Raw genomic sequence first — 20,003 nt, 5'->3', positions numbered from 1 at the left:
CCAGAAAAAACCCAAACCATCCCTTTAATCAGACAGAGTCTGTCTAAAGAAATCTTCTATTGGGTGCATTATAGAGAGTGTAAAATCCAGCATTTTTGAAGCTTAACCCTTGGTCTCTGCTGTGTCAATTTAGACCACTCTTTTTTTTTTTTTTTTTTTTTGAATCTGTCACTTGCAAGCCCTCTAACTTTCTGGAAGTGCAACAGAAAAATTGTTGGGAATAAGCCTTCAATACTCAGTAAATACTGTAATCAAAGTGCCACCTTTTTTTCAGAATGCTGTCTCTGAGGCCAACATTATAGAGAAAAGCCAATCATGCAAACACACATAGCAAACATCAGCTGTGTCAGATGTTACGGCTACACAGCCAGAGACCATCACTATTGATCATGTGCAGGTGGAGGGAGCCAACACATATTTGGCAGAGGCTAACACGTGGGGACAGGCTCTCTCCCAGTGCTGCGATTGAAGGCAAAGAAAGCAATTGGCCTCTCTGGTCATCTGTCTTCCCCTCCACCCGACTCCTCCCTTATTGGGACCACTTTATTGACACGAGTAATGTAGGAAGCCAAAAGAGGCCGCTTGGCTCTGGGTGAAGGCTGCCTTTCTTCATTGCCTAATACCATCGCTGCTGCCATGGCCTGACGTGCGGGTACGTGTATGTCTTTTTGTGTGTGTGTGTGTGTGTGTGTGTGTGTGTGTGCGTGTGTGTGTGTGTGTGTGTGAGCAGAAGCACTGTATGTCACCTGCAAGCTGCAGAACTGCACCGATGCCAACAAGGGCAAGCCATTCCCCGGCTACATTGACCCCAATTCTCTGGTGGTGCAAGATGAGTATGTGTTTGTCCAGGTAGGTAATTGTCCAGTTTGCTCAGTGAAAAGCATTAGAGCGGTGTATGAGGCAGAAAGTGTGAGGATTTTGTAGGAAATTTTTCAAGGTCATTCTTAGAAAGGTGCTATTAGTGCAGTTTTATGTGTCCCTGCAGTGGTGGAAAATGCTTTATCTGTTTTTTATGTCTCTCCAAAATGTTTTCACTCAACACTTTCATCACATTAAGGTGTCAACTGCGGGGAGGCCAATCTACTATGTGTCTGCTAAAAGAGATGTCTTCACACCCATGAAGCTGCCCAAGTATACCCTGCCCAAGGTAACAAGTACACTGCCTAAATAGACTCAAATGAACAGGTACTCATGAGAGTATCTTGATAATTAACAAATAATTCATTAATCCTCAGCAGGAGTCCATATCTTATCATGGGTCAGCAATAATATATGAGACAAGTTTCCAGTTTAGTTGCTCGTGCTCCCATTCATTGAAGTGTTCTGCATTCAAAGGCTCAGAATATGCTTCAGCTCTGTTTGGTATGTGTGCTAAAGATGTAGTAAAGTGGCAGTTCATCGCTGGCGCTGCATGACACTCTCTTTGTTATTTATGGGCAAATCAAGGCCAAAAGTAACTCTCACAGTGTGTCTAGAATTATTATTCTGTGCTGCTCCGTGTGCACGCGGTCTTGCTTGTCACGTCCCCATTCACAATTAAACATGTTTTATTCAATCAAGCCTAAGGCGCCCCGGTTGCTGTCAGCTCACTGCGAGGTGTTATTGGCACAGTTAGAGGTAGATGAAGCACACGACCAAACAGCATGGCCTCACCTGCATAATCTCTGCCCAATAAGCCTGACACCGTAATGATTGTAGTATCCTCTTAGTTCAAATGCATGAATACGGAGGATGACGAAGCTCTGATTATTGAATATGATTAAACCCAGCAGGAGTGTAAGAACACTATACAATCTGAAAGTTTGTATATTTCTCATTGAGACGTAAGAGGTCATGTTTTTAATTGTAAATTAAATCTTTCAAATGTCAATTGCAAATTAGAGCATATTCAGGTTCGCTGCATATTTATTCATTTATTTTTAGAATATAAATGTTAAGAAAAGACTTTCTACTTTGTCAGAGGTGTATTCAAGGAGCATGCTGAGAAGAAAGGTTTTGCCTTTCATCCGAAATAACAATGAATATTGCATTGAACAGAACAATAAAATATAGCATTACATACACCAAATACGGTCCAGTATGGCACTGTGTTGCTGTTACCATTGCAAATAAACACACACACATATATATATATATATATAGTATTTGCCTTCACTATGAATCAAATCATTCGCTTGTAAAGACAAACTTTCTTGATGTAACAATACATAACTGTCACTTCAGTTACAACTATTACACTACAGCATAAAATGAAGGATTAAAAAGTCACACAAAGCCTGCACATAAAAACAAAACAGAATAGAAAAGAATATTAAAAAGTAACATGAAACACATGGTAACATGACAGAGTGAATAATGTACCTTTGTAATTCCTACACTGGTGTTGCCTTTGCCCCTCCGCCAGGACCTCCACGTGATCAGTACGGATGAAAACCGTGTGGTGGCAGCTGTGCAGGAGTGGAACCAGAATGAAACCTACAACCTCTATGTGTCAGACACGTCTGGGGTTTACTACACTCTGGCTCTGGAGAACGTGGTCAGCAGCATGGGCCCCGAGGGTAACGTCATGGTCGACCTCTACGAGGTAAACCAACATTGATCTGGTAGCAAATGATTATAGAAAATCTGTGCTTCGAGTAGCAAAGTATCATGCGGTGCTGAAAGAAGAATGAGTCTGCTTTAGTACTGTATTGGTATGCTGCACATGAGGCCTACCCCCAACCCCCAAGGTGTACTGCACCCAAGTCAGCAGCATTCATTTTGGCGAATTTTCTTCTTTTAAAATAACAGTATCAAATAAAGGCCTGCCTGATGAGTGGCCAGCCTGCAAGTTTATTGTGAACACTGATCAATATTTTAGAGCTAAGAGGCCGAGATGATGAAATGTACTTGTTTTGTCATTTTGGAAAGAAACCCTGCTGCTGTAGGCCTACAGTCTTCAGAGCGCATTGTGTGAATACGAAGCAGCTTCAAAGTGCTGACATCAACAAAGGCAAGAGGGGATTGTACCGCGGATATAGATTTTTAGGAGGCTGAGATTATTTCTTTCTTTGATGAATAACTGCAGATATTACTTCACAAAATGCACCTAATCCAAAGAGGAAAAAAGTGCGTCAAGAGCTAATGTTGAGGCTCCGGATTTCAGGTATGCAGGTATGACTTTTTAGAGAAATATTAGCATCAAACGTAGGTTAAAACTATATCTCTGAATCAAATAATTAGGCTGTTGATGATGCTGCTCATGTCTTGCTGTAGCCCTGGAGATAGAATCAAATCCACTGTCTTGATTGGGGTCGTCACCCAAAACGGAGGATATGCTAAATCTCTCCTCCAAGGGAGATTGAAGTATCTGTCAATTACGAAAGTGGAGTTTCATTGCCTGATGTGACTGTCAGTGACTCAATTCAGTATCCCTGAGCTTTTCCTTGGGGCCTCCAATAAGAAGTCACATTCATTTAAGAAACACATTGATTACTCAAAAGTCCCCAGCCAGGCGATCATTTCCCACTTAACCGGTGAGGCTGTATATGGTTTTGTTGGGAATACAGAGGAGCTAAGTATGCGTGGCTGCATTGCGCCAGGGCATGTGATTTGCTTTGCAATGCTTTGCATTCAATTTCTGCAATGTGACCGGAAGATCTGAAGGACATGTGAAGAGTGTTGTCAGTTGGAGCTGTGAGCTGCCGTCTTTCTAATTTCACAGGTAGCGGGAATAAAGGGGATGTTCCTAGCCAACAAAAAGATGGATAACCAAGTGAAGACGCACATCACCTACAACAGAGGCAGAGACTGGAGGTTACTGCAGGCCCCGAGCAAAGACCTGAGGGCCAACAGCATTCACTGTGTGCTCGTGAGTGTCTGCGTGTCTGCGAGCGTGCCACGTTCATACATGTTTTTATCTGTGTGCGCTTCCATCAAAGAGAGGCCTTGACAGGAGTTGACTGATCCCAGCAGCAATGAGAGGCTGAGCTCAGAAAGAGCAGCGCCCGTCAAAGCTGAGTGCTCTGAGGCTGCTGAGCTGAAAGGTCAGCCATTTTGATTCAGTCCAATAAGCTGACCTCCCATTTAAGAAACACAGAGAGAAAGAGGTGTCAGACAGGAAAGCAGAAGCTTCTTTTTTCTCTGTCGTTCTTCCTGAAAGCCTCTGTTTGATGCTTCCCATGGCCAAGACGAGTTTGAGTTTTCACCAAAAGCCAAAGTTGGAAATTTAGAGTAACTGTGTCTTTTCAACTCCAGATGTGCCGTTTGTCGATGAAGCACACCTATTAGCCACCCTGTGATGGATGTGTGTGCTTGAATGAAAGAAAATTAGCATAGAGAGGGATGACAGTGTAGATTTGATGCTTTGTGTCACAGCTGCATACTTTAGCACATCATCAGCAGGGCACATCTTCCCTCAATATGACTTTACATGAGAAATAATCAGCCTTTTTGATAAACCAATTAACAATTCTGTTGCACGCCTTGCCTTCTTCCCATATTATACAGTCATTTGTCAGGAAATGTCAGAGTTTTAATAAACCTCTAAACAGCCCGTCACAACATGGCCTGCACCACTGGCATTTTGCTGGGTCATAATGAGAATTGTGTTGGTAAAGGTTAACCCAATCAAAATTAATGGTGAGACCAGCCAATGGGGAAATGGTGTTTGTGATAAAACGTATGAGTTGGGATGGTTGTGCATGCAACAGCCGCTTTATTCAGGAGCTTTTGAAGGTTTTTGGTGATACTGTTGGCTCGGCTTGATAGTACTGATAATTGACTTTGTGATTTCTTATCTGCAGCCATACTGTTCGTTGCACCTCCATCTTCACGTGTCTGCAAATCCCTACACATCTGGAAACATAGCCAGCAGGGACTCAGCGCCGGGGATCATTGTCGCATCAGGTGGGTGAGAGGGAATCTGTTCTGAGTGACATGTTGTTTCTCTTCTCTCTTTCTTTTTGGAGTTCTGAAGGTTTTACCTAAAGAAAAACAAATGATAATAAAGTTGATGTTGACACTCCATCTGACCTTTTTGTAGTAATTAAGAAATAGCTTCTTTATGTTTTGGGGTTGATAGAATGAAATCTCTGCCAGGTACTCAAAAGTGTTTTTTTTTTTTTTTTTTTAATACTTTTTCACTCTTAGCGTTGTGAAGGGTTTTCTTTATAATAAAGCCCCTGTGAATACCCTTTATAACCTCTGTATTTTATCTCTCACACAGTGATTCATAAATAAATTGTTTGCAGTTCTTGAGTGGTCAGAATAAAACCTCTACCTGGTCCTCACAATTGTCTTATATACTTTTGAAAGAAAGAAAGTTGAGAGAATGCATACGATGGAGACGGTGAAATGAACTCTGTATTGTGTGTTTTGCTTGAAAACAAAGGGGAAAAGAAAAGACCCACCTGTTTTTTTTTTGTTTTTTTTTTTACTTTTTTTTATTGCCATTCACAATTGAGTAGTGTGTCTTGTTTTTTTTTTTTTTTCAAGTTTTTTTTCTCTATCCATGGACGCATTAGATAGCGTTATGCTAACTCGAAGAGACAAAGACCACGAAAGTCACTTAGACAGACAAAGCCCAAAGAAATCTGCCTCTTTCAGTTAGTTGAAAATCTTGGCACTCAACATTTCAGTGCAGTGATGTTTCCAGTATGGCAATGCTGCTCTCAATGCTGCACTCTTCCATGAAAATGCATTTGGCTGTTTGCAGGATTTTGCTCTTTACTTCTGTTTTTATTTGTTTGTCCCTGTTCAGCATCAGTACAATATGCATGTGTCACTTCTCACCTTTGAACAGGGCCAAATGACAAACCAGACAGCCAAAGCAGCAAAAACTATTTAATCCTCATGGTTTTAGCCCTCAGAGCATCATTGTTCCTGAGAACACAGGAGAGAAAGCAGAGACTCTCATTGACTCAGTGGGGAGAAAACAAAGAAATGGAGGAATATGAGATCAGCAGCCCCCTAGGTGAATTCACACCTCAGTGATATTTACTCCCGCATGGACCGGCACTGTCAATAACACATCGGCATACGCCTCAGGTGTTTGGAGAAGGCCAAGCTCACGCTAAAAGTATTGGTGTCTGGACCTATGTGAAACACTGTGAATTAAACAGGTTTCAGAGATGTGGGAATAGAACAATTGACTGCTTTTGTTTGATCTCTGTCATTAATCAAGCTACAACATGGCCAAACCAAATGGAGAGAGGGGGAATCTGGTATTTTGTTATTAGCTTGTAAAATAACCAACACTTCTCTGTCCAGTAGTGGTTTTACCTCCCACTTGGGAATGAAGGCAGGGCCTTAAGGGAAGATTCAGTTTGTTTAGATCCCAGTTTTGTTCATCATTCACATTCCTTATGATAAAAGTTTACTTACCAACTTCATCTGTGACACCTGGGATACAGTGACATTACAGAACCTGCAAGTCCAACAGTGTAAGGACCACTATCAGACTGTGTTAAGTTTCTCTTTATAGGGTACCTTAACACCAACCTGAAAAGCACTGTTTTACTGACATCATCTGGTTGACACACACACACACACACACACACACACACACACACACACACACACACTTCTTCATCACTGCAGCGTCACTGGAGGTCAGATTTTCAGATTTTCAGCTGATGCTAGGTTACACTTAAATGCAGAGTTTCTCAAGAAGTGTTCAGACAAGTGGAAAACCATGGTTCTGAAATGCTTACAGTACTTTCTAGCCTCGTGTTTAACCACCTGGCACCAATTACAGGCTAAATTGAAGCAATTACAGCAGTCTCCACAGCATTAGGAAAGCTTGTCTTAATATGGTCAGAACTGCTGAAAGATGAATACAGTAATCTGGATTTATTGGTTAATTTAGGAGTCTGGGCAAATGTTGCACTGCACAGTAACAGTAAGTCTTGTGGAGCACTGTAATTATAGCCCCAGTCTGCAGCTGCAGGCTTGAGTCCCCTGCTATATCCCCATGCCAGTCTAAAGGCTCTTTATAAAATTTGGAATTCATTTGATCTCAAATGGACTTGATGTCCTTTGTCTGCAATATGCAGTCTCCCACCTCAAACACTTACTCTGTCTTCTGTCTACTCTGTGAACCTCCAGGCTCCATTGGCTCAGAGCTGACCACCAGCAATGTCAGTGTGTTTATCACCTCAGATGCAGGAAACACATGGAGACAGGTGAGGGGACTTTTTCATTGTAATAATGTCCTGCGGTTAAAGTTGAACTGGTTTCAATTCTCCCACTTTTTTGTGAAATATGTAAGTATAAAGTGCAATGAAGGGGCGGCACGGTGGCGCAGCAGGTAGTGCGCGTGCCTCACAGCAAGGAGGTTGCTGGTTCGATCCCCGGGTCGGGCAGGGCCTTTCTGTGTGAAGTTTGCATGTTCTTCCTGTGCGTGGGTTCTCTCCGGGCACTCCGGCTTCCTCCCACAGACCAAAAACATGCTCATTAGGTTAATTGGTCTCTAAATTGTCCGTAGGTGTGAGTGTGTGAGTTGTCTGTGTGCTGTGTATGTTGCCCTGCGATCGGCTGGCAACTGGTTCAGGGTGTACCCCGCCTCTCGCCCATTGCTAGCTGGGATAGGCTCCAGCCCCCCGCAACCCCGAAATGGGATGCGCGGGTAAAGAAGATGAATGAATGAATGAAAGTGCAATGACACTGTAGCTGCTGTGCAGATTTTTATTTATTTTTTTTTTTTTCATTTTTTATATGATCAAAAAATATATCTGTAAGTTTCAGATCTGGGTGGATATTTCCCATTGTTGGCTATTAACTGTTAAGTGTGACTTAATCCACTGTCCCCTTTGCAGAATGGAACATTTGGGACCCATCATGCTGTTAAGTTTGTATTCTATTGTGGAAGCTAACAAGCTACACTCACTAGCTAAGATAGCTTGCAAATGGTGGAAGGAGCAGGTCTCGCTAGCATTAGCTGTCTCTCTTTTATGGATGTTGTGATTCCAAGTGATCAGAGTGAAGTAGGAAGTGCCGTTGGCTTTCTAGCTGGTTGACTGCATGCGTCACAATGGGAATTTAAGTGTTGGCCCACATAAACATTGCACCAGTCAAATTGCTGACATTTCTGCTGGATTTCTGCTTTATTATGATAGTGACAGCTGGAGAGAGACAGGAAAGGGTGAGAGTGAGAGCGGATGACATGCAGCAAAGGGAAATAAACCTGTGTTTTTTAAGGTCCAGAATCAGATGTAATCTTTAGAGTTATTTGATTCAGTCCTCCGGTGCCAGTGGGTGGCCCTTATCTCACTTGACCCTGGCATTTTCAATTTATGGGGCTTGTTTCTAATTAAAGGTGCAACGTGTAACATATTTTCATTGTTACAACAATCACCAACTCTGATTTGGATCGTAGTAGATGTGAAAAGTGTCTGGCTCTAGATGGTGCTTTTTCACGCTGGTGATGGCTGACCTCGCTGTCGCTGCTCTCCAGGTTCACTGCTCCACTGGCCCGGCCTGCCGTGGCTTCATCGTCACTGGTGTCAGAGTGCTGGTCACCTCAGCACTGTTTTCCTGGTTGTCTGTCTGGCCTCTTTCGGTGTCATAGGCTGTGTTCAGTTCTGGTCCAGCAGTGTTCACCGGGAGGCTGCTGAACCCGGTGTGGTTGCCCACAGTGTAAAGACCAACAATCCCCCTGTGCTTCCCTGTACTACCTGAACTAACTAGCTAACAGCAGCTAGTAGCTACTGCCATAGACAGCCACAACAATAAGTATAATGAGCAGCAGTTAGCAGTCACTGTGATTATATGCTTCCCCCTATTTGTTTGGAGCAACCTTCGACAGGTGGCCAATTCTTCCTTTAAACATGACAAGTTGCGTGATGTGTGCTGTGTGTGCTTGTGCGGTGAATTATTACTTTACTTACTTGAATGATGCAGCGTAGGTGTGTGCAGAGGTGTGTTGGACATGCACATGGATAACAAGCCACTGCAGAGTGAGTGCTTTCTCTTTTTTTTTTTTTTGTCCCTGCAGATCTTCGATGAGGAGTATGCAGTGCTGTATCTCGACCAAGGTGGAGCCTTAGTTGCAATAAGACACACTCCGCTTCCCATCCGACACCTGTGGTGAGTCATTATGACAGAGACGCCATTTGTCACAGCATGACTAATTCCCTTGGAGGAAGCTCCAAGTTTTAAGTTAGTCAAACAAAGGCAAATGAGTTTGTCTTCGAACCAGGGGACGATATTATTCAGGGTAGAAAACCCACCAGCCATGGAGAATTCTGCTTTGACAATTGTGATTCAATTTCACCTTTCTGTGTTTGAAGCCATAATGAGCCTCGCTTCGACTGATCAGTGTTCACTGAACAGAGCACCTCAGCCATGTGTGGAATATGAAATAAAGTTGTTAGACAATTCTCAGGGTCATTAGCTTGTGCACACAGTGGGGGGGGGGGGGGGGGGTTAGCGCTGGTGCCTTGTGTGACGGCTGTTTGCATTGCCAGGTTGAGCTTTGATGAAGGACGGCAGTGGAACAAGTACAGCTTCACCAACACGCCTCTGTTTGTGGACGGGGTACTGGGAGAGCCTGGAGAGGAGACTCTTATCATGACGTGAGTGACAAAGATTAGTCAACATGGAAATCAATCAATCACACTGAAAACTCAAAGTAACAGCAAATAGCCTCTGTGTGTACGTCTCGTAGGCCTATGTCTCCCTTCACCCGAGCCTGTGCTGCTTGCATCTATATCTAAGCCTGCCCGATTCAGCATTCCTGACTGCCTGTTTTCCTTTTCATGAATAAAAAAGATTTCTCTCAAGGTCTACCCAACATCAAAACTGGCTGCCTCCAGATTATGATCACAGGAGATCAATGCTTTAGCAGCCAGCGACAGCATGACTGTCCATTTGAAGAACATGAAGGAAAATGATCAAAATGATGAAAAAAAAAAAATCTTGAGAAAACAGACAAGAAACTTTGCTTTAAAAAAGTTTTAACAGCATTAAAGACTGGGAAGAGCAGTGAGTATGATTTGGCGTGTCCTCAGAAACCAGATTTATGAAGATTTCTTTTGTGTTCTTTCACATTTATTATTAGAATAGCCCAGAGCTGGAGTGCATGCATATGGTATGACACAGCACTACTCCCTTATTGCAGCAGAGATTTAGGACTTTGGGATGTGTTACCAAAGGGTTTCCACATCCATTACATCAATGTTTCATGACACCTGCCATAAATGACAGACTGACAGTCAGCTCTGTAGTCAGCTCTACAGGAGAGTGATAGGGCACAGCTGGAGAGACGGAGAGGGAGAGGGAGAAGAGGAAAATGCACAGCAATAGTCTGAACGAAAAGAAAAGAGAGTGGGGGGAGTGCAGCGGAAAGACAATGCTGGCGGGTTTGCGCTGAGAATAAGTTCTCGAGCGCAGAGCCTCTCAGCTGGCAGACACACCATTATTTTTCAGAAGACCATCATGCACTGTTTTCTTATCAATTTGTACTCATTTTTACAGTAAGTGCCTGTCATGGTCGGCTGCCTTGAGAGCTAATTGACAGATTGATTGTGATAAATATGTTGTGGTATGAATGGTGAGGGAGGTCATTGCAGAGAAACACACCCACTCAATTTAGCTGGAGATGGAATATTTATCTGGTTAGTCTCATAACCTTGGATTCTGTTTTGTCTCTGACCATTGAAAAAATCTGGATATTCATTATGATTAGCTTTTAGAAGAAATTAGCTCATGTTTTCAAAAACATATTCAGTTCAAAGTTGTACAAAAACAGCAACAACAAAACAAAAATGATATTCCAGGTTTTGGCAAAGACCAAAACCAAAGATGTTTTAAAGCATCAGTATACTACATTTTCAGATGGTGCATGGGGTGTATGTGCAGCACTGGGTGACTGGGCTCATTAACATTAGTAGTTTAACAGCAATAAACATGTATGGCACAGAGGAATAAGATGCACAGTAGCATATTTTGTATGTAAAAAGCAACAACACGCATGGCTATTTTCCAGGATATTCGGCCATGTCAGTCATCGCTCAGAGTGGCAGCTGGTGAAAATAGACTTCAGGTCCATCTTCAACAGGAGGTGTACAGAGGCGGATTATCAGACGTGGCACCTGCACAACCAGGTACGCTCCATGCCAGCACAGAAATAAAGACTGGACTTGTTTTTCACACATCCTAAAAGTGTTTTTGACAGTCGGTGGAGGAATCAGCGTCAGTATTTACGACGTGATAAACACTGCATTTACTCAATAATGAGCAGCAATAAGATGCTTACAAATCATCGTCATTTTGCACCATCGCTGACAGGTTATGTACTCAATATTTGGTTAAAAGCCAGAGAATACAGTAGGACTATCTGCAGTTATGACATCTCGCTGATGATCGATGGATTATTACGTGGGCTGTGAGTAAAATACCTCATTACAAGTTACCATTTGATGGGCCCCTGGGACTTTGACTCTTTGACTTCATTAACAAGAAATGTTAATTACCATTCCATATAGAGGCTCTTGTGTATGGCCCTCCTGACCCCTTAGACCACGGGGCCTTATGAATCATCATTATTTTGCGTCGTCATTGTAAGTAATGTGTTTTATATAGTAAATAGGAAGTGATTTTGGATACAACCATTGATATCCACATCTATCAACAATGAAGCATTCCATTGTGGGAACAATTAAGGGAATTACATGGTGGACACAGGACAGTGAAATCATATTGAAGAAATATAGTGCTCAAGGTAACATAAGAGTGATTTCAGAAACAGCCGGATGCCAGCACTCTTAGCCTGTGGACACTCTGTTCCACTCAAACAAAATCCCCAAAGAGGATTGAAGTTTTGACTTAATGAACTATAATTCAAAAGAAAATGTCAATTCCTTCGTGGAAAATGAAATCATATAAAAATCCGTGGAGCTTGTGTCCTCTGTAGCAGTGCCTGTTAAGGACTGGTTGATGCAGAGGTCAGCTTTAGCAGGACCCAGAGATCAAACACCAGACTCAAGCATCAAGCATCAGCGTAATGTGTGATCTGATCACTGGCTGACCATCTCTGCTTTTAGCCTGGCTGTGTAGTGAGTGGACTAAAGCTGGATGTCTCTCAGCTCCAAGAGCACTTATGCAGATATCCTGCTGATGTTCTGAGTGAACTGCCCCCCCCACACACACACACACACACACACACACATGCACACACACACACACCCACACACCCCCACCCCGCATACATTAAACCTGCCTGGAACCCTCTCAACCTGGCCAGGCCTGATGCTGAGCCAGAGACTTAGAGCGTGCCTTTTTTCATGAACAAGTTCCGAAAGTGGTTTAGACACCCATATGCTCAGAGCAGGCTAATGATCAAAACACATAGCATGGAAGACGACAAGGGTCCAAGCCAATTACAGGGCTAACCCGCCTGAGTGAGGTACAGTAGGTCCTGGTCTGCTGCAAAAACAAACTGAACACTACCTCAAAACAGAGGACAGTGCTTTTGTTTTAAGACCACTGGGAAAGTTAGGAACATTTTCTGGAGCTGGGAGTCTATTTGTGGATCCAGGCAGATTTTTTAAGCATCTCACTACTGACACCTAATGCACAAAGACAGAATGTTCTGGCAATAACAACAGAGCAGCAGTGTAGTGGAAGATGCAGTCAAACAGGCTGGTGTTATCTTCTCATCTTTTTTATACGCCAACTGATTTCATATTCACTTCCCACGCATAGATACATGGCTAAAAATGGATTGGGTGCTGGCAGCTTTTGCAGCTGAAGCTCTTTCTTATTCATTCATCTCAATATCACAAAAAAAAAAAAAAAATCTCTAAAAAAGAACCCAAGCAGCACATTCACCAGTGTGACACTTGCGACGGAGGAACAGTTGTTGAGTTTAGCACACCACACAGCACAAGCCCGTAAATATTCGCTGAACAGGAATGCACAACAAGCTGAAGTGAGGCGATGGTGCTTTTCACACACAGCGTGATGCACACATGCTTGGTTGCATCGTGTAAATTATTTATGGTGGCGAGGTACGAGAGCGGCTCATTTTTTAAACTCTCTCTGTGTGTGACTTTCCCATCGGTTCTCTTTTGGAATCGGGCCCACAGGGCGAGCCGTGCCTCATGGGAGTGAAAAGAATCTACCGGAAGCTGAAGCCCACATCCAGGTGCGTTATGGGAAAGACGTACTCTGTATCGATGACGTCGGGCCCCTGCGACTGTACGGAGGCTGACTTTGAATGGTGAGTGAACTTATCATCAAGGCATCACAGGGATGTGGGTTTGAGTTCTAAGATTACCCCACTTCAAGTGTGGTTGATGGGAATTTGAGCCAGGTCCTAAATGCTCAACTGCAGCCTAAATCAGTGATGAATTTTCCATTGTTACATGTGTTCAGATTGAGTCTGTGTGGCTCCCTTTACAGGCAACACCTGTACTGTATATTATACTGTATATACTGTGTATTTTTTTTCCTGCTGTGGTTTGAATAAGACTGTAAAACAAGTTCCCACATCACAATCATCAAATCAGACTGCACTTTGAATTGCACATGTCTTGTTTCATTATTGAGCACAGGGCAGTGGAATGCACCTTTTGGCTATGCCCCCTTCATTGTGCAATTGTCATTCAGGACTGACAATGTGTCCCAGTTACTTCATATTTATCAATTATTGCATATCAATAGTAATAAGTACAGGTACAGTATGGTTAGTTTACAAGAAATCAATGTGCATTAATTGATGTAATATATGCACTGAGTAAGGTGACTGGATGTTTGGGGGTCACATGGCCACTAGTACGTTACATTCAGTGTCATGTGAAAGTCAAAACTCAATCCTTTCATTATCATTATCCATTACAAAAGTCATTTTCTGTTATTTGTTTCATCAGTGTGATGCCTGTCACATCTGTCTGTGTGACGCGCATCAGATCGCTCCTCTGTGGCTGCCTGCAGCACTGTTGTACATGGCTAAAATAAAACCAGGCTGCAACAGTGATAATTCGTGTAGACTAAGGACCTTTACATTTTGAAAGGCCAGCCCTCAGTCCCTGCTGTAGCCAATGGGAAGCCAGAGCAGTGCCCGTCTGAATGTTTCACAACCATCAATATTTCACGTTTTATCAGGCTATCACTAATCAAAACTTTGGTTTAGCTTTCAGGACAAACAGGACGGGATTAGGGGCATCTGGTCACCATGACAATGACTAATGTCACTCAAACGGCAACTTTGGAATGCCACTGCCATTAAAACTTCAAACAAAGAGAAAGCACATTACCGAATATTCACCTGAATGCGTACCATTGTTCACCACTTGAAGGACAAATTGTTAAGTGCATAAATAATAATTGACAGATGCTTTTGTAGCTGCTGTAGTGACTCTTTATATTGCGACTGCATTTACGGGAATGTTTTCCACAGCCTCACAACCTGCTTTCTTTGAATTATCAGCAGTATAAATGTTGCTTTTTTCCCCAAATCTGCACGTCTCTTGGGTGAGGCAGCTCTTGGAATAAGCACCATCAAAACCATAAATCACCAAGCCTAATAGCTTTCATTAACAATCACAACACTTTTGCATCTGTGTGCATGTCGCACTAATTGGGGCAATTTGTCCCTATCATTTTGGGGACACAGCATTTCTCTGCCTTTTAATTTGTAGGACAAACAACGCATGGGCTGTGTGCAGAAAGCACCAAAGAGGCACAGAACAGTTGCTGTAACTACTGTGAAGTCAATACTGAAATGACATTAAGTTTACATGCTATTTGCACCAATTCCGCATCAGAATTTCAATATCCAATATGTCTAAAATACAGAGCAGGTGATCTGTTTTCAGCTCGTCTTTTTTTAATTAATTTATTTATTTTGATTGATTTGTCTGTGAGTAATATCAGTCATTTTAGAAGCATGTGTCACATTGTCTCATTTTAGAAGTGAATTTCCAAACAGGGTCTCGGAAATATTTGCATCTGTCTTGTCTGTTAGTGTCTCCTCTGTGGCTCCTGATTGGATTAACTTTTCTGTTTATGTCTGCTCGTTTATTACAGTGATTATGGCTACGAGAGGCGGACCAATGGCAAGTGCACTCCTGCCTTTTGGTTCCATCCATCATCAGTGTCCCGGAGTTGCACCACAGGGATGACTTTCCTTAACAGCACTGGGTAGGCACAGGCCGAGGGCAGGGTAGAATCAGCACACACATTCTCAGTAGTGACTTGCAGGCATTTGGTAAAGTGAACAGTGTATTTCAGTTGAATAGCTCAGGGTACATTAATTAGTTTCTGAGGGACAACAAGGACATGCTGAGGAAAATGTGGGTTGAATGATCAAACATTCACTTTTAAAAACAATCATGAAGCAGCAAGTATAAACCACTGGCACTGGTGTGATCGACCATAATAGATACAGTGTTTGCAAGTCATGTCAATGATTTGAAAAACATGTTAATGAAAGATTCAATATCCTGTCCAGTGTAAGAGTGTATCCTCTCTGACAAAACAAGCTCATCTAGTGCTCTGAAAGAAAAATGGAAATTTGAACATCTACATTTTCTAAAACAACATCTGCTAATTAAAACAATGTCATATAACTGAATAATACTTTCTGCTAACAACACTGCTGTTTTGGACACTGCTTTTTTCCTTCTATTGTGAAATGTTTGTGGGCGATTTAGTATGTAAATTTGCACACTCAGAGTTGGACAGTAACTATAGTGCACTACAGACACAGCCATTCTCTCCACATGAGTCCTTGTCAAAGGGTGCCCAGTTTATATTCCTGTTTACACCTACTCCCCACACAAACAACACTCCAGGTGCTTACATTAACACAAAGAAAGGCAGAAGTGGCCAGTGTTGTGTGTTTGCTGTAACCTATGTTATGTGTAGAGTCTACAGGGGCAGTCCTGTATGTTACAGAGCCACGGAGAAAACATGTAGTCTTCATAATTTGATGATTTCACGTTGTCTATTTGGGAAAGCATGGAGTACATTTTAAAAGGGTTGGCTCACCCATTCATTTCCTCATCAACATCTAGTGACTTCTAGCTTTGCAGATTGTTTTGGTTTGAGATATCCACCTCCAGTCTAATCCCATATCTCCTGCCACCACAGAACAATGAAAATGATGTACACAGCTTTGACAAATTATGTTCAAGCATGTATTCAGACTCAGATATCCCTTTATATTAGTGCCCTCGCTATCCTTTTTTTTTTATTGTGTTTTACTCGCTCTATCAGGGTGACAGAGTTTGTGTCCAGACATATAAAGCTTTTTATGTTTTTCCACCCCAGCTACAGAAAGGTGGTCTCTAATAACTGTACAGCTGGAGTCAGCACAGAGTACACAGCCAGGAGGCAGCAGTGTCCCATCCAAGCACCCAAAGGTCTCCACCTGGTCACCAGTGAGGGCACACTTACAGCCACACTGGGCACCAATGTCACCTTCCTTGTTTTTCTGGAGGAGGTAAGCTGTTTTTTGTATTTGTCAGGAAGCCTCATGAACTGTCACACAAAGTACATATTTGGCATAGTATTGGTGTAGTAATTAGTGCAGTCGTTAAGACAAGATAAGATAAGATTCTTTTCAGAATGTAAGCAAGGGTGAAGTCTGTAAATTGTAAATTGTTCAAATAATATGGAATATGGAATTGCAGTAAGCTGATGTTGGCAACTGCTTCATCACACTTTAGAAAATCTCCCCTGCCTTAATTGTTTCTACAGAGACAAAAAATGAAAAATCTAAATTATGCTCAGCTTCGACCATATTAATGTTCATAACCATACCTTTCACTCACTGTGCATACCAACACTGAATATATAAAATGTTTTATGTAAGTAGAAAATATGCAGATATAGATACAGAGTGGAAAATCTTCACTAACTGCTTAGCTTAGCCTTTGCTGCTCTCAAAAACAGGACTTTGACATAGTGACACAGCAACACTGCCATAAAACCGCCATTTGTATCAGAAGCCACTTGCAGTATTCCCCACTGAACACCATTAGAAAAGAAATATCTTGAAAACTGAAAGGATTCCTCAAACTGCAAACCAGGTCAATTATTACTATTTGAATTCTGAACCTTCAATCCATAAAAGTTATATATTTGTGAAACTTTACCAGAGCTGAGACAGTACATGATCATTTACCAATGCAAGATTGGCTAGGCTTTTGTGCTGGGTGAGCAGTTTCAATTTAAATTAATGGGTGTCAGTGGGAGTCCAGCTTCCATAACAAATGCATTCACACAATTCAGAAAAGAAAAAAAAACAAAAACAGGTAATAAAAAGTACAGAAATGAATCAATTATACCATAATAGAATTTAAAAAATGATGACGCAACACGTCCAAGTCATCAACTTACACTTAGTTTTACTTTAATTAGGCTTTTATTCTGGAAAATATTTCTTGCAAAATAACAAGTTTGAAACTAGCCAGTATTACTAAAGACTTTAATACTCAGAAAAGACTTTGCACACAAACAGATGCTAACAAATGAATTTACAAATAGGTGGTGTTACCCAATCCCAAGGATGAACTGTGACTCATAGAGGACCAGTAATTCAGCACCCATGAACTTTGTACTTTAGATCCAGTGAAATATAGCAAGAATTCAAGCTTTTGATGATGTATGCCACTCGGTGGATCTATCTATTGAAAACATCAGGCATTATGATGTGTATCTTTTTAGCATGAGTACCTTTTAATCATTAATGACCACAGACAGGGTCAAGCTCCAGGACATCATCACACATCTTTTTCCAAGAAGAGCCAAGTGTTCTGTGCAAGTGAAGTGCAATCTACCAATCTACTTGAAACCTGAGTGAGTCTGTGGGGGATAAAGGAACCTGCAGATTCCTTGAAAGTGTTTGTCCTATGCAGGGCGACGGGGCGAGGACAAGCATCACGCTGGACTTCGGAGACGGCCATGCTCTGACCTACTCCAATGTGAGCTCCATTGAGGATGGAATCAAACACATCTACAAAGCTGTGGGGATCTACCGGGTGACTGCCACTGGGGAGAACAGCCTCGGCTCAGAGACCACTATGCTGTATCTGCATGTAACATGTGAGCTACTGAGGACTTTTCTGTGATTTGTCTATACAATTGTGGATGTATATTTATTTCGATAGATTTTTGAGCTCATGCTTTCGGTTCTTTCTGCTTGCCACTTTTTATCACATTCAGTGGAATTGCGGTTGTCAGCTTAAACACAGTATAGCACGTTCTGTGCTTTATCTCTTCACAGAACATGCTCCCCTCCCATAACCAAACAAACAAGTCAGACAGAACAAATCCCACTACACTTCACTCAAGTCAGCTTATGCTTCACAGGCGCTCAGCCCACGGAAGCCACTGCAGCCTCATATGTAACGCCACTGACCACCCCTGGTGTATTTAGGGGGTGACAGATGTAACGGAGCTGACTTATTGATCAGGGAGCACCGTTGCCCCCACCAATCTGTCAATCCTATCTGCCAGCCGAACAAATAGAGCAACCGCAGGCACAGGAGTGCCACGGATGAAAAATAACACACAGATGGCACCCAACAGTCCCAGAGCAGGAGAGGATTCTGAACAAATTCCCCCTCCCCCTCCCCCCATCCACCCACCCACCTCTAAATCTGCTCTCTACCTCTTTTTTTCTGCATTTGAAACGATAAAGTATTTATTTCTTCCTCTTTCTGCACATTGTGGTGCAGTGCATCGAGTTCACTCTGTGATGTATATATGTGCCTGAGTAGGTCAGCTGGAGTATATCCATCTCTCAGCTCCCTTTGTGGCAGTGAGGAATAAGGAAGTGAACCTGACTGCTGTTCTGTGGCCCAGCCAAGTGGGAACGGTCACCTACATCTGGTGGATCGGAAATAACACAGAGGTACTGTACGCCCAAGACTTTCCTACTTCTCTCTGAGCTTTTAGTTCTGTTACGCCTTTGCCTGTTTGCAATTAAGTAGGTTGCTGACTCTTCTGCTCTAAAATGTGAGAATCATTATTTTGTTAAGCTATTTTTGTTTATCCAGGTTGCAAAAATTACAGCCTTGTTAATCAGTTTTGATAAAACCAGCCAAGCAGTACACATTTTGATGTCAAAGTAAGCTGGCATGATTCGTTGCTATAAAGTACGGCAAAAGGTGGCGATGTCTCATGAACCTGACTAGTTGTGCAGTACTCAAGTCTGACAGTAAGAGGCAGCAGCAATGCACCAACAAGAAGCTAGCCTGAATTCAACCAATCATATCGCTGGATTGACTCAACTCGCCCACCTAAGAATATTCACAAGTGGGGATGATTGAGAAATGCACGATTTAATTTTACAATCATTTTTACAGACAGTAGCTAGGATCAACAAATCGATAAATAACACACTTGACCTTAATTTTATCCCTCTCGTTGCGCCTCCTTACTCCAGCTTGCTCAAGCGAGGACCATTTTTTCTCGTCTTTTTTGCCAAATTAGGTACACTGGAGGGTGTGGAAGTTGAGATTGTTAACTGGGGCAGTTAACCTAATGTTACGTATGTATTGGCAAGATAGCTTGCTTGATAATCTGTTAAGTTTGCAAAGTAAGTTGTCCATGTGTTTCAGATGGTTAAATTAGAATATTAATCATTGCAATGAAACCTATAATCATAATGTGACAGGCAGATCATGGCATTCCTAGCTGATAAAAAAAAAGAAAAAAGCAAGTGCATGCACTGCAGAAATCTCTACTAAGTTACTGGGAGAGATGCCCATGCCTACATATCTCCAGATGTCACCACCACACATTCTGAACAGTCTGCAATACTGATATTGACAACACTCATCAAGCATCAGCAGGTAATGGGCATAACTGAGCATCGAAATACATGCATTTTCAGAGTAATGTTTATGTATTGGCAAATTGAAGGGGTGATATGAAATTACAACAAAAATGTAAACACTAGCTATGTATTCAGGTATTTCCCCAAAATGAAAACAAAACAAAGCAAAACCTGAGGGAGAAATGTGTTCAGCAAACTCAATTTTTTGACGGAAGGAAAACAAAAGTAATGGATA

At 42.1% G+C, this 20,003-nt stretch overlaps 1 protein-coding gene across 3 annotated transcripts in view; it reads left to right on the top strand.

The window, feature by feature from the left end:
* Window positions 1-20,003, top strand: part of sorcs1 (sortilin-related VPS10 domain containing receptor 1) — a 159,925-nt gene that overhangs the window by 120,322 nt on the left and 19,600 nt on the right. For all 3 annotated transcript variants that reach the window (XR_013077045.1, XM_076727426.1, XM_076727425.1), the window contains exons 7-20: window positions 731-849; window positions 1,058-1,147; window positions 2,405-2,584; window positions 3,704-3,850; window positions 4,785-4,887; window positions 7,087-7,163; window positions 8,975-9,066; window positions 9,447-9,554; window positions 10,967-11,084; window positions 13,068-13,201; window positions 15,010-15,123; window positions 16,255-16,426; window positions 17,844-18,030; window positions 18,708-18,841. Coding sequence is in view for 2 of the 3 variants with exons in the window: in XM_076727426.1 (XP_076583541.1) it covers window positions 731-849; window positions 1,058-1,147; window positions 2,405-2,584; window positions 3,704-3,850; window positions 4,785-4,887; window positions 7,087-7,163; window positions 8,975-9,066; window positions 9,447-9,554; window positions 10,967-11,084; window positions 13,068-13,201; window positions 15,010-15,123; window positions 16,255-16,426; window positions 17,844-18,030; window positions 18,708-18,841 (1,775 nt within the window). In the remaining variant the exon portion in view is untranslated. The remainder of the gene's footprint in view (window positions 1-730; window positions 850-1,057; window positions 1,148-2,404; window positions 2,585-3,703; window positions 3,851-4,784; window positions 4,888-7,086; window positions 7,164-8,974; window positions 9,067-9,446; window positions 9,555-10,966; window positions 11,085-13,067; window positions 13,202-15,009; window positions 15,124-16,254; window positions 16,427-17,843; window positions 18,031-18,707; window positions 18,842-20,003) is intronic.

Source organism: Chaetodon auriga, chromosome 4 (assembly GCF_051107435.1).
Source record: "Chaetodon auriga isolate fChaAug3 chromosome 4, fChaAug3.hap1, whole genome shotgun sequence".
NCBI lineage: Eukaryota > Metazoa > Chordata > Actinopteri > Chaetodontiformes > Chaetodontidae > Chaetodon > Chaetodon auriga.
Note: the sequence above shows the minus strand (reverse complement) of the source record. Positions and strands in the feature narration are given on the sequence as shown.